This window comes from Carassius auratus, chromosome 30 (assembly GCF_003368295.1).
Source record: "Carassius auratus strain Wakin chromosome 30, ASM336829v1, whole genome shotgun sequence".
NCBI classification, from domain to species: Eukaryota; Metazoa; Chordata; class Actinopteri; order Cypriniformes; family Cyprinidae; genus Carassius; species Carassius auratus.
In genome coordinates, this window is record NC_039272.1 from 2,158,596 (window position 1) to 2,171,662 (window position 13,067).

General features: G+C 36.3%; 1 protein-coding gene and 1 long non-coding RNA gene across 2 annotated transcripts; one reads left to right on the top strand and one right to left on the bottom strand.

Moving 5' to 3' along the window:
* casp22 (caspase 22, apoptosis-related cysteine peptidase) lies at positions 1-8,275 on the top strand. The gene is made up of 7 exons (XM_026210737.1): positions 1-110; positions 4,561-4,884; positions 5,095-5,120; positions 5,249-5,354; positions 5,539-6,022; positions 6,121-6,274; positions 8,011-8,275. Exons 1-7 carry the CDS (start codon positions 104-106, stop codon positions 8,065-8,067), a joined length of 1,158 nt encoding a protein of 385 aa, XP_026066522.1. The 5' UTR covers positions 1-103; the 3' UTR covers positions 8,068-8,275.
* Positions 8,276-8,512: 237 nt separating this feature from the next.
* On the bottom strand, positions 8,513-13,026 carry LOC113048842 (uncharacterized). The gene is made up of 3 exons (XR_003276543.1): positions 12,823-13,026; positions 9,192-9,247; positions 8,513-9,095 (listed from the first exon to the last, which is right to left on the bottom strand). It is a non-coding gene; the product is annotated as an uncharacterized LOC113048842 (long non-coding RNA).
* Positions 13,027-13,067: the final 41 nt, after the last annotated feature.

Below are 13,067 nucleotides of genomic sequence, written 5' to 3' on the forward strand. Positions count from 1 at the left end.
TTTAATAGGAAACTAATTTACATACCTTTTCCTGTTTCTGGCCTTACTTTAGCAAGAGATATACATACAAATCGCATTAATATTTTATATAGGCTACGACGAAATGGCAGGTAAGATTAATTAATATGAATAATATAAGTGTTTAAATATCATTTGTAGGCTATATGACGAATATTTTTGAAGAAATCGGAGAAGAATAATGAGACGTGAAAGTGAAAATAAAAACACAACGAAAGTTTACTAAGACTTGAGGCCGCTCTTTCTGTTTTATTGTCAGATTTAAGACATTTAGCAGAATGAAAAATGAAAAGAATGAATGAAAAGAAAATATTGATATATTTTTTTACAATATGTGCAGGACACTATAATTAATGTATGTAAGTGAGTATAGCAAAATAAGAGGGGCAGCTGTGGCCAATAATGGTTATAGAGCCGGACTAGTTACCAGAAGGTCTCAGGTTCGAGTCTCGGTGCTGGCAGGAGTTGTAGGTGGAGGAGTGAATGAACAGCACTCTCTTCCACCCTCAAACCCATGACTGAATTGCCCTTGAGCAAGTTACTGAACCCAGTTGCTCCCCGTGCGCTGGATCTATAGCTGCCCACTGCTCTGGGTGTGTACTTGGATGGGTTACCATACTTGGAAAATGTCACGACATAAAGCGAAATATGACATTTTATACCCCCCCAAAAATTCATACAGTTTAATAATAGTGAAATTGATTTAAAAAAATAAAAATATTTGGGACCAAATTTTATTCAGACACTTTGACCTGACCATGTTTTGCATGTTTTGCTTAAGTGTTTTTTTTTTCCGGAATTGCTAATGCAACCTTTTCACACCACAGACTGAACAAAATTAATCATTGCTTGGTAATTGGTAAACAAAGTATTGACAGCTGTTTGAAATTTTGTTTGATTGTAATCCATTATATATCTTTCGATCAAAGTTATCTGATATTATCAAGATGACCTTGTTCTGACAATTTAACTCTGAGTTCTTGTAATATTTTATTACCATTTTCTAAACTATAGGCCTAGCAAATAAACTGATAATGTGATAAATGATGAAGGTGTCTGAATAAATTTTGGTTGGACTGTATATTTAATTTTACAGTGCTATTTTACATTTAATTATTCTGTTTCTGTACCTGGACACTTACAAACTTGAAAAACTTAAACACTGTGTAAATAGCACAAACAAATAAACAGAACGGACATACAAATTAAACACTTTCAAAGAGGGCCCACTGGTACAACCTGCACCGGGTCCCTGCTGACCCCAGCTACGGCCCTGTGTATAACAGATGCAAGTATGAAATTCAGAGCTGTGAGAAAATATTATATTAATACATTTCTCTCTGTATCTTAAGACCTTGTGTTCAAAACATGATTACTAGTTACAATTGTCTGCTATTAAATGATGTAGCGGTTATATTTGCAGCACAAACAGAAAATGCATGCTTTAGTTTTAAATACGAGGAGTGAAATGTTACACGTCACCAATACATAATCTGGGTTAGTTGTAACATACCCTGAGGTGAGATTATGCAACAAGCATTATAAGAAGAATTTGAATGATTTTGAAAGCTTTTTATGACTTTTCAACATCATGTGTGTGTGTGTGTGTGTGTGTGTAACAAAACTGAATAAAACGAGAATATTTGTGCCAGCTACAACAATTGCATGAAAGAAAAGTGAAGTTTAAGTCGTGACATTTACAAAGTATGGTAACCCATACTCAGAATTGGTGCTCTGCATTAAACCCATCCAAGCGCGCACACACAATAGTATGTGATACATTATCATTTTGATAATAAAACTGAATAATGATAATAATAACTGAATAAAACTGTGTGTGTGTGTGTGTCTGTGTTGAAGCTTGTTTATGTCAGTAAATTGCCATAATAAAAGTGAATTTAGACAGTTTGACACCCCTCGGTTTGCCTTTCTCCTAGACCGAGGCAAATACTGAAATTCAAAGAAAATATTTAATTATGTTTAGAATAAGTTATAACATTTTTCATTGATGTTACAACTAACCCAGATTATTGCAGCCATAAACTAGCTCACTTTACAGCTGACAGGCAAAACATTAGTACTAACAGCTTGCATTAAATATATCTACATGGACACTGGGTATACTGCAAAGCAGGGACAACCATTTCTGCACTCAGAGGCGTCATGCTCATTCAAACTGTCACGTGCCCCCTCAAATTTCGGATTTCTCATTGTGATTAGATCGTTCAGTGCACAGCTGCTAAATTCAAATCTGCTTTGGCTGGCTGGCGCTGAGCCAGAGACAGACGCGTTCGTAACGCTTCATGATAACCAATCAAAAACGATTCTGTTGCGCTTATAAATGCAATTGTCAATCAGAGACGTGCAGAAGAGTCATTCCTGAAACGCGGTGTTTTGTTCACTTGCTCGCTGAATTATTTAGCGAATTCTCTCATTAGAAACAACAAAAAGTGCAGATGTGCATACGAATGTAAGTAAGATATTCGTTTCATAATGTAAAGTGCTTCAGTGATTGTAATGGGAGTTTTTGAGAGTGCCTGAATATTGTAAATATTACTCTCTGTAAAATTAAAGTGTTCAAATAAGTGACTTACAATGTTGTTGTTAAAATTTACATTAAATGTAAATTCAGTCGTATTAAAAATATTATATGGCATGGTATGGCACTTATGTAAAAAGTCGGGGTTTTATGTGTAGTTAGGCCTAATAGATTACACTACTTTGCCCATCACCATTTATTGATCAAATAACAATCTATAAAGGTGAAAAACGCGTTTACTTACACATATTTGATAATCGAAACATTTCTTGATATATTAAGCATGTTTGGAATTGTTTTGAATAAAAAGGAAAAAATAAATAAATAAAACATAATAAGCCTATATCAGTAATACAGTGCTATCGTAGCTGCTGTGTCACATATACAACCCCCCCAACCCCCAATGTGCCCCCTTAAAAATCATGAATGCATGACGCCCCTGCCTGCTCTTCCCTTACATAATGTCTGTGTGACAATAATACGCTTATATTTTGTCATATATGGTTGTCTAGACCAGCACAGACCACCCTATCTGCCCCCTGGCTGTCCGATGTTCGCTCTAAACTCAGGGCTGCAGAGAGGAAATGGCATAAATCAAGGAACTCTACCGACCTCAGTGTGTATCTCTCCTCTCTTCCTTCTCTGCAAATGTCTTCACTGCTAAAACATCATACCAAAACAAAATTAACAACTGTTGTGATGCTTGGACACTTTTCAAAACTTTCTCTTCTCTTCTTAATCCGACTCCACCTCCTCCTCCATCGACTCTTACAGCTGACGACAACTTTGCAGTTTTCTTCACAAATAAGACAAGAACCATCAGTAACCAATTCTCCACACCGCAGACTGAGGATAACTTCACAATGACTAATGTATACTCAGTCTCTTCTCTCCACTCTCAGAGACAGATGTTTCCAAACTTGATCCTGTCCAGTCATCCTACCACTTGTCCACTTGATCTGATCCCCACTCACCTCCTTCAAGCGATTTCTTCTTGTAGTTGTTCACATTTCAGCATGTCTGAGTGACATAGCTGGATGAATGACTAACCTTACTAAGACAGAACTGCTGTGGTTCCAGCTAACCCATCGTTTCATCACAACTTCTCTATACAGCTGGGTTTGTCAACAATAACTCCTTTCAGGACAGCCAGAAATCTAGGAGTTGTGATGTATCATCAGATAAGGTTCACAGACCACATTGCTACAATGACCCGGTCCTGCAGATTTGCCCTATACAACATTAGGAAGATTAGACCCTTCCTGTCAGAGCAAGCCACCCAACTTCTTGACCAAGCTCTTGTTCTCTCCAGACTGGACTATAGTAATGCTCTCTTGGCGGGCCTTCCTGCATGTACTGTCAAGCCTCTGCAATTGATCCAGAATACAGCAGCAAGGGTTGTCTTTAATGAGCCGAAAACAGCTCACGCTATTCTCCTCATCAGGTTACACTGGCTACCAGTAGCCGCTCGCATTAAAATTCAAGGTACTGATGCTTGCCTACAAGACTACCACTGGCATGGCACCAACTTACCTAAACTCACTAGTTCAATCTTATGCGCCCTCCAGAAGTTCCAGACACCTTGGTGTGCCATCCCATAGAAGTTCAAAATCACCCTCAAGGACCTTTTCCTGGACTGTGCCCAGCTGGTGGAATGACCTCCCAATCTCAATTCGAGCAGCTGAGTCTTTACTCATTTTCATAAAACATCTCAAGACTCATCTTTTTCGCCAGCACTTAACCAACTAGTACTAGCATTTACCTTTTCTTTTCTTGTCTATCATATTCTAAAAAAAATCTGTCTACGTGTTTTGTACTGGACTAACTGAGACTTGTCATGACACTTGTATACTGTTGTTGTTTTCTCGTTGGCCAGATTGTTTCTATTGTTCTCATTTGTAAGTCGCTTTGGATAAAAGCGTCTGCTAAATGATTAAATGTACATGTAAATATTTAAATAACATACAAATGAACATCTGACTTATCCAAGTCCTTTCCTTTAGATAAAGTCTTGGAACAACTTCGGATTCAACTGAAGGATGGTTTGACTGAGGCCGTCATCAAAAATTTGTTGGATGATCTTCAGGACAAGAAGGTCTTAGGAAATGAGGAGATTGAAGAAATAGTGCAGAAGACCAAAACACGAGCTGATCAAGCTCGAGATCTGATTGATGGTGTGCGTAGAAAGGGGAGCGAAGCAAGTGAAATTATGTTAACATGCTTGAAGGACAGAGACAACTATCTTTACAAAAACCTGAACATAGACCATTTAGCAATTCCTGAAAGAGGAGCGACCTCCAGTCCACCAACACCACAAAGTACAACAGGTACAGTAACATGAAACATTAGTAATCTTATTTAGTTTTCATTTAAATATATTATAACGTTTCCTCTTTAGGTCCAGTTTAACGGTTTAAAACATAAAACATGTTTGTAGACTATTGTTTTTGTTGGTTTTGTGGCATTCATGAAAATACTGAAAATATCTAACCTAAAACACTTCAAAGACTTACAGAAGTATTTTTTTTTTCCCACAGACAAACAAAATGATATGATCTATGGAGTAAGTAATGCAACATGTTCTCATTATTTTCCCAAGATTTGCCTTTTTCTCTAAATTTTTAGAAATGTCAGACAGATTTCATTGTTGAATGTTGCTTGTGCTTTGTAACACTTGTTCTTTTGTTGCAGGATGAGGTGTACAACATGGACAGTTATCCACGTGGACTGTGTGTAATTATTAATAACGAGAAATTTGCAGACCGAAAAGAACGAAAGGGATCCCAAAAAGATGTTGGTAAGCATTCCTTCACACACCGTTCATATACCTTTCTTTTTAAGAAGAGACGTATGACTTAAGAAATGCTTACTGTTTCTCTATATTTTCTTTCTTTCATTTGTTGTTAGAATTGTTTTGTAGATCTATGTATGAATTTTTTCTTAGCTTTATCTTTTATGTTTTTGTTTTATGTATTTCTCAGATTCTCTGAAGGCCTTATTTGATTTTTTGGGCTTTCTGGTTGAAGTTGAGACAGACAAAACTGCAGATGAAATAACAGCCCTCATGGCCAAATACAGTAACGATGGTCCTCATGGAGACTGCTTTGTCTGTTGTGTACTGAGTCATGGTGATGAGACTGGTGTCGTGGGATTTGATGGGCAAATATGTCCACTGAATGACATCACCTCCCCATTTGATGGAGTTAACTGTCGTGCTCTTATTGGCAAACCGAAAGTCTTCTTTATCCAGGCATGCAGAGGATGTGAAATGCAGAGTAAAGTGGTTGCAGATGGAGCTGGTCCCAGTCGTAACCAGAAATCTGGCAAAGTATACAGCATTGCCAAAGATTCAGATTTTCTGATTGCCCTGTCCACTGTGGAGGGATATATGTCAATCCGTGATCCATCCAGTGGATCATGGTTTATACAGTCCCTTTGCGAGCATTTAAAAAAAGGAAGTGAACAGTGAGCATCCACTACAATGGTTTTACATGCAGTAATACTTTCATTTAGGCCTCCTGTCAGTGTTTACATGTTAAATGGTTTATTTCTTTTATTTTTAGAGGCCAGGACATCTTGAGGATCCTCACTAATGTCAATAACGATGTAAGCCGTAAAGAGGGCAAAATAAAAATAAATAAAGATATAGTAGATGCAAAGATGACCCCTCAGCCCAAATTCACCTTGAGGAAGCTTCTTATTTTAAAACCACCAAAGGTCAGAACTTTTTTAAATTCAGAAATAGATTACAATTCTGTCCAGAGTATGTTATGTTATACAGGTCATTCTCAAACAATTTGCATATTGTGATAAAAGTTCATTATTTTCCATAATGTAATGATAAAAATTAAACTTTCATATATTTTAGATTCATTGCACACCAACTGAAATATTTCAGGTCTTTTATTGTTTTAATACTGATGATTTTGGTATACAGCACAAAGACTCTCTAAATGAGCTATTAACCTAATCATCTGAATCAACTAATTAACTCTAAACACCTGCAAAAGATTCCTGAGGCTTTTAAAAACTCCCAGCCCTGGTTCATTACTCAAAACCCTAATCATGGGTAAGACTGCCGACCTGACTGCTGTCCAGAAGGCCATCATTGACACCCTCAAGCGAGAGGGTAAGACACTGAAAGAAAATTCTGAATGAATAGGCTGTTCCCAGAGTCCTGTATCAAGGCACCTCAGAGGGAAGTCTGAGGGAAGGAAAAAGTTTGGCAAAAAACGCTGCACAACGAGAAGAGGTGACCGGACCATGAGGAAGATTGTGGAGAAGGACCGATTCCAGACCTTGGGGGACCTGCGGAAGCAGTGGACTGAGTCTGGAGTAGAAACATCCAGAGCCACCGTGCACAGGTGTGTGCAGGAAATGGGCTACAGTTGTCGCATTCCCCAGGTCAAGCCACTTCTGAACCAGAAACAGCGGCAGAAGCGCCTTACCTGGGCTACAGAGAAGCAGCACTGGACTGTTGCTCAGTGGTCCAAAGTACTTTTTTTCGGATGAAAGCAAATTTTGCATGTCATTCGGAAATCAAGGCTGGAGGAAGACTGGGGAGAAGGAAATGCCAAAATGCCTGAAGTCCAGTGTCAAGTACCCACAGTCAGTGATGGTCTGGGGTGCTGCTGGTTTTGGTCCACTGTGTTTTATCAAGGGCAGGGTCAATGCAGCTAGCTATCAGGTGATTTTGGAGCACTTCATGCTTCCATCTGCTGAAAAGCTTTACCACTGGTAAATGGTTTACTGACCGTGGTATAACTGTGCTCAATTGGCCTGCCAACTCCCCTGACCTGAACCCCATCGAGAATCTGTGGGATATTGTGACGAGAAAGTTGAGACGCAAGACCCAACACTCTGGATGAGCTTAAGGCCGCTATCGAAGCATCCTGGGCCTCCATAACACCTCAGCAGTGCCACAGGCTGATTGCCTCCATGCCACGCCGCATTGAAGCAGTCATTTCTGCAGAAGGATTCCCGACCAAGTATTGAGTGCATAACTGAACATAATTATTTGAAGGTTGACTTTTTTTTTTTTTTTTTGTATTAAAAACTTTTCTTTTATTGGTTGGATGAAATATGCAAATTTTTTGAGATCGGAGTTTTGGGTTTTCATGAGCTGTATGCCAAAATCATCAGTATTTAAAGGATAAAAGACCTGAAATATTTCAGTTGGTGTGCAAAGAATCTAAAATATATGAACGTTTAATTTCTATCATTACATTATGGAAAATAATGAACTTTTATCACAATATGCTAATTTTTTTAGAAGGACCTGTAATGTGTTAAAATCTGAAACATTAACAACTAAATATTTTTCTGTTGCAGACCTGCATCTTCTTAAACTAAAATTTCTATGTTTTATAATTAAACCAAGCCTAACAGACTTGTGATTTCTGTAATGTTTGTTAAATATTTAACAACTATAGCTCTCTATTCATTCAAAACAGGGAAAAAAACAGGCTGAACATCCTCATCCTCCACCGAAGAAGAAGAGGAAATCTTAACATTGACATTCTAGAGAAGTCTATAGTATTAATCTATGTTTCCATGAATCTTTGTTATATTGGATTTTAAAAATATGTGTACCACAGAAAAGTGGAGAACCCCTGTTTTGAATTTTTTTTTTGTTTTACAAATGAACCCCGTTTCATTTAAGACATTGTGTTTAATCACATAACTTTCTTTAATTTCTTTAATAAATAACATCAAATGATCTTATACTTTTTTGGCTGTTGACTAAAATCACCTACACTTATAATAACATGACTGAATCCTAGAATTCACATGTAATGTACTTTAATTTAGTTTCATTAAAACAGTGTTAAAATAAACTCATTTTATTAAGCATTATTATCAGTAAAATAAACTGTTATTCGTATTTTCATTTTAAAAATAATTTAATTTACAATAAACATTACATAAAATCATTTAGTCTTGGTGTGGTTTAAAAAGTGTTATTAATCATTGTGGTGGTGTGGTGGTGTGACATTGTGGAACTACTGCCCCCTAGTGGGTAGGAGACTTGAACAATACAGTTGAATCCCATTACCACGTTTGTCTCGCCTGGACTGTTTTAAGACAAAATTCGACAAATAGGCATCCTAACAACAATCATCTCAGTATACATATATTTTATTAATATTTATCTGGAAAACAAACGACAAGTGTATATAATCTCGGTAAGTAATTAGCTGAAGCAAACTAATGCCCTGAAATAAGTTTGTTTCCTGGGGGAAGCGCGGCACTAATATTCAGCCTTTCGCCTCTTTCTAGTGGATACAGCGCCCCCTGATGGCTGGAATCAAGCTGTACACTAGAGTTGGCGGCGCTCGAGCAGGGAGTCACTAGTTGCGAGCATCACTGGTCGTGGATAGGATGCTGTCCTCTTGTATAAGTACTGCGTTTGTGTTTGGAAATCAACCTGAGGAAAAAAACGAAGTAAATTCTTGTGGCACTGCTATTTCTCCTTTGGGGCTCAGGCGCATTAATCCTTCCTGACTGAACTGGCCGTTTATGTTGTCGTGAATTCCGTCTGCAGAAAGTAAAAAGATTAAGCTGATTAAACTTAACCAAATTATCTTTTACAGTATAGACAGGAGATTGTTAATGTATGTGGGTAATTTGTTACCATTTTTCCACAGGCTTTGGTTTTGTAAAAAGCCACGTGTACAGTGGTGAAATGTTCTGTAAAGTCAAAGAACACACGTTCAATTGCATTTCAATTTAGTAGCAATTTTTTCCAAAGCGACTTCCAAATTATGACAATGGAAGCAATCAAAACAAAAGAGCATTTCACTTGCAAATGCTACAACGGTTTGGGATTTTTTTTAAATAAGTCTCTTCTGCTAATCAAGTTTGCATTTATTCAAATAAATAAATAAATTAAAATAATAATAATAATACTATAAAATATTTTCACAATTTAAAATAATGGTTTTCTATTTTTATATAGTTTAAAACATATTGTATTTCTATGATTTTCATCAGGCATTACTCCAGTCTTCAGTGGCACATGATCCTTCAGAAATCAATGTTAAAAACAGTTGTGCTGCTTAATATGTTTAATATATGATACTTTTTCAGAACAGTACAAAAAATTTACTTAAACATTGTAATAACAAAATTTAAATTCCTTGCCTCTGTTCGCCTTTTAATTTTATTTTTACGGGTTTAAACCATAGGCTGTATTTATTTAATTGTATCTAAAAAAAACAAAAATAATATAATTATAGTTTATATATAATATAACAGTACACAAAGAGAAAGTAAAGTAAAATAAACAGACAAAAGTAAAACAAATAAAGTAATAAAACATAAATAAAAAATAATACATTTTAAAAAATGAGCCAAAGTAACATATTATTTTAAATACATTCAAGAGAGATAGAAATGCCTCGAGTCCCTTTTTGTTTTCATTATAAAAAAGCATAAATATTATACTTTGTGCACAATGTAACTGACTTTAAAGCTTTGGCACTATTGCAAGAAGAGATAGTACCAAAATAAGATTTCAGATCATTGCAAAAAATAATAAAAAGAGGTTTGACAGACAAATATTTACACTTGTGTACAAAAAACTTGGTTAGAAAAATAAAGTGAAGTGACGTGACATACAGCCAAGTATGGTGACCCATACTTGGAATTCGTGCTCTGCTTTTAACCCATCCAAAGTGCACACACACAGCAGTGAACATACACACACACACACACACACACACACTGTGAACACCCTTGCTCAAGGGCACCTAAGCCGTGGTATTGAAGGTGGAGAGAGCACTGTACATGCACTACCCCCACCCACAATTCCTGCCGGCCCGAGACTCGAATTCACAACCCTTTGATTGCGAGTCTGACTCTCTAACCAGTAGGCCACAACTTCCCCTTAAAATTCCCCTTTAAACAGATTTACAAGAAAATACTTGTCTTTTACATTTTTGTCAGAGTTATCAAAAAGAAATAAACATCCTTAAATCCCAAAGAAAAATTTACTAATAAAGAAGCACGTACAAATAGACAAAATTTCTTCCAAAAAGTAGCTACATGAACACAATCCCCAAAAAGGTGAGGTACAGACTCGTCTTCCACTCAACAGAAGAAGCATAGGGGATCCAACTCAGGAAACATTTTTTGATAAAAAGACTGACTGGGTAAAATCGATGTAACAACTTGAATGATACCTCTTTAACCTTATTAGTTATTAAATATTTGTTGGATAGAGACCACACTTTCTTCCAAGGAATATCATTAAAACAATTACTCCTATATGATATTATAGAAGGGACAGTAATAATATAATTCTGAAAAAGATGTCTAATCTTTCTATTCCTAAGAGAGGGACTAGATAAAAAACAGATCTTCCCTATTGCTGTCTCGCAAGGATGTATCCAAGAGGTAGAAGAGAGTAAAGAATCACCTAAGTTTTTCAAAAATACAATAGCTCCACTGGAGATGGCATCCATTACTATTGCAAAGTCTCGAGGGGTGATAGGAATACAATATTTATTTAAGAATTCAGAATAAGAAAACAAATGTCTGTCTGAATTTACAAGTTCAGAAACCAAAAGAATATTATTATTAAACCAATCTGAAAAGAATAGTTTTTTATTTGTGTATTGGATATCATGGTTATTCCAAATAAAATACCTGTGGGGGCTAAAATTATGTTTGTAAGTCAAGTGTCAGGCCAAAAGCACCTTCTTATGGAAATCTGACATTTTGATGGGCAATGTAGAAATATTATAATTACATACAGGAAGGGGAGACCACCAACTTTAGAAAAAATATAATTTGGAATAGCATTCCAAAGCTATTTATGACAACAGATTTTTGTAAGATTTTTCGTATGAAATCAAAAAGCATTCTGCCAACCTCTACAGAAACTGTCTTAGCCACATGCAAAGAGAGAGCATGGTTGGTCAATCTAGAAATACCCTCCACCTTGGCGAGAAGAGTCCCTCTTCGTAAAGACAAGTCTTTTTGGAGCAAGGAATTAAATTTTTTCTTAGCTTTAGTAATTACTGGATCAAAGTTGAATTTTCCTCTCGTATTGACATCTTTAGAAATTGCACCCAAATAATTCACTTGAGACTTAACAGGAATATTGTGCAGGAATGGAGCAGAACAAGACTTTAAAGGAAGAAGTTCAGATTTTTCTAAACTCAAAGAAAGGCTAGAAGCTTTTGAAAACACTTTAAAAAGTTCAAGAGCGATAGGGATCTGCAAGTCTTTTTTTTTTTTTCATCAGCTAACTGAGTTATAATAATGTGTTTATCTGCTATATTAACCCCTAGTAGTAAGGAGTTGAGCGACCATCAAGAACAAATAGGGCGATACCAGACAACCCTGGCGGACCTCTCTAAACACATTAAACCTTAGAGAAGTGACAGATTTCAGATGAATTGAGGAGTTCCCATTTTTGTATAACGTACGGACAGTTTTGCAAAAGAAATCACCAAAACAAAATTTACACAGGGATTGCAAAATAAATTCATGTTTAAGGGAATCAAAGGCTTTAGAAAAACCTAAAAAAATTAAATAAAACTTTAATCTCTAATAAGTTCATCATAGTCCAGCAAATCTAAAACAAGGCGTATATTGTTAGCAATATGCCTCTTTTGGATGAAACCTGATTGAGTCTCGTCTATTATTGTAGTCAGAGCCTGTTTAAGTCTTTTGGCCAGTAACAAAGCTAATATCTTAGAATCACAGTTTAATAAACAAACTGGACACCAGTTATCAATCAAAAGAATGTATTTCTTAGGTTTAGGTATTAAGGTAAGTAATCCCTGTGATAAAGTAAGTGAAAGGGTCCCAGACACAATACTCTCCAAATAAGTTTCAAGCAAGAAAGGTGCTCTGGAGAGCAAATTTTTTTTACAATTCAGCTGTCGGCCCATCTGTGCCCGGAGACTTACTGTTCTTAAGAGCTTCAATAGACTCAATTATTTCATCAATAGATATATCCCTATTGCAGGTGCTCTAATCTGCATTAAATAATGTCCTAACATCTTTCAGAGATTGGAAAAAAAGACAAAGCTGAGTCTTTGCAATAATTAGAGTTGTAAAGATTTTAATAGAAGTTTGCACAAACGTTTACATTTAAAGAGTTAATAGTTAAATTTCTAAAATTATTATTTTCCATTCTGAAGAAATATGTTGTACTTTGTTCTCCTTGCTCTAGGCACCTTATTCTTATATACTGAGTCTAAATGAGTTTGCAGATCAATAAATTCTGCCAATTAAGCTTCTAACAAACCAACCTGCTTTTTGCCGGAGAGAGTCATTATTTTGGAAATGACAGTCTCTTCTTCAAGTCTTTTATGTTTAGCTAGAAGGCTTTCTGTGTGCCTTCTGTCGCTTGTTGTCACACGACCTTTTGAGTCTTTAAGGCGTATCCAGCAAATAACCAATCGTCTATTGAGTAACGCTGACCAAACTGACAGAAACACTAACCAATTATTAAATAATCCGTCAGTACCGCAGCCAACCAGTGCAGAAAGAGGGC

What these genes read in the sequence shown, in the direction of transcription:
- casp22 (XM_026210737.1), top strand. An exon ending in AACACCACAAAGTACAACAG is followed by an intron (nt 4,885 to 5,094) that starts GTACAGTAACAT and finishes TTTTTCCCACAG; the next exon opens with ACAAACAAAATGATATGATC. An exon ending in TTAAAAAAAGGAAGTGAACA is followed by an intron (nt 6,023 to 6,120) that starts GTGAGCATCCAC and finishes TTTTATTTTTAG; the next exon opens with AGGCCAGGACATCTTGAGGA.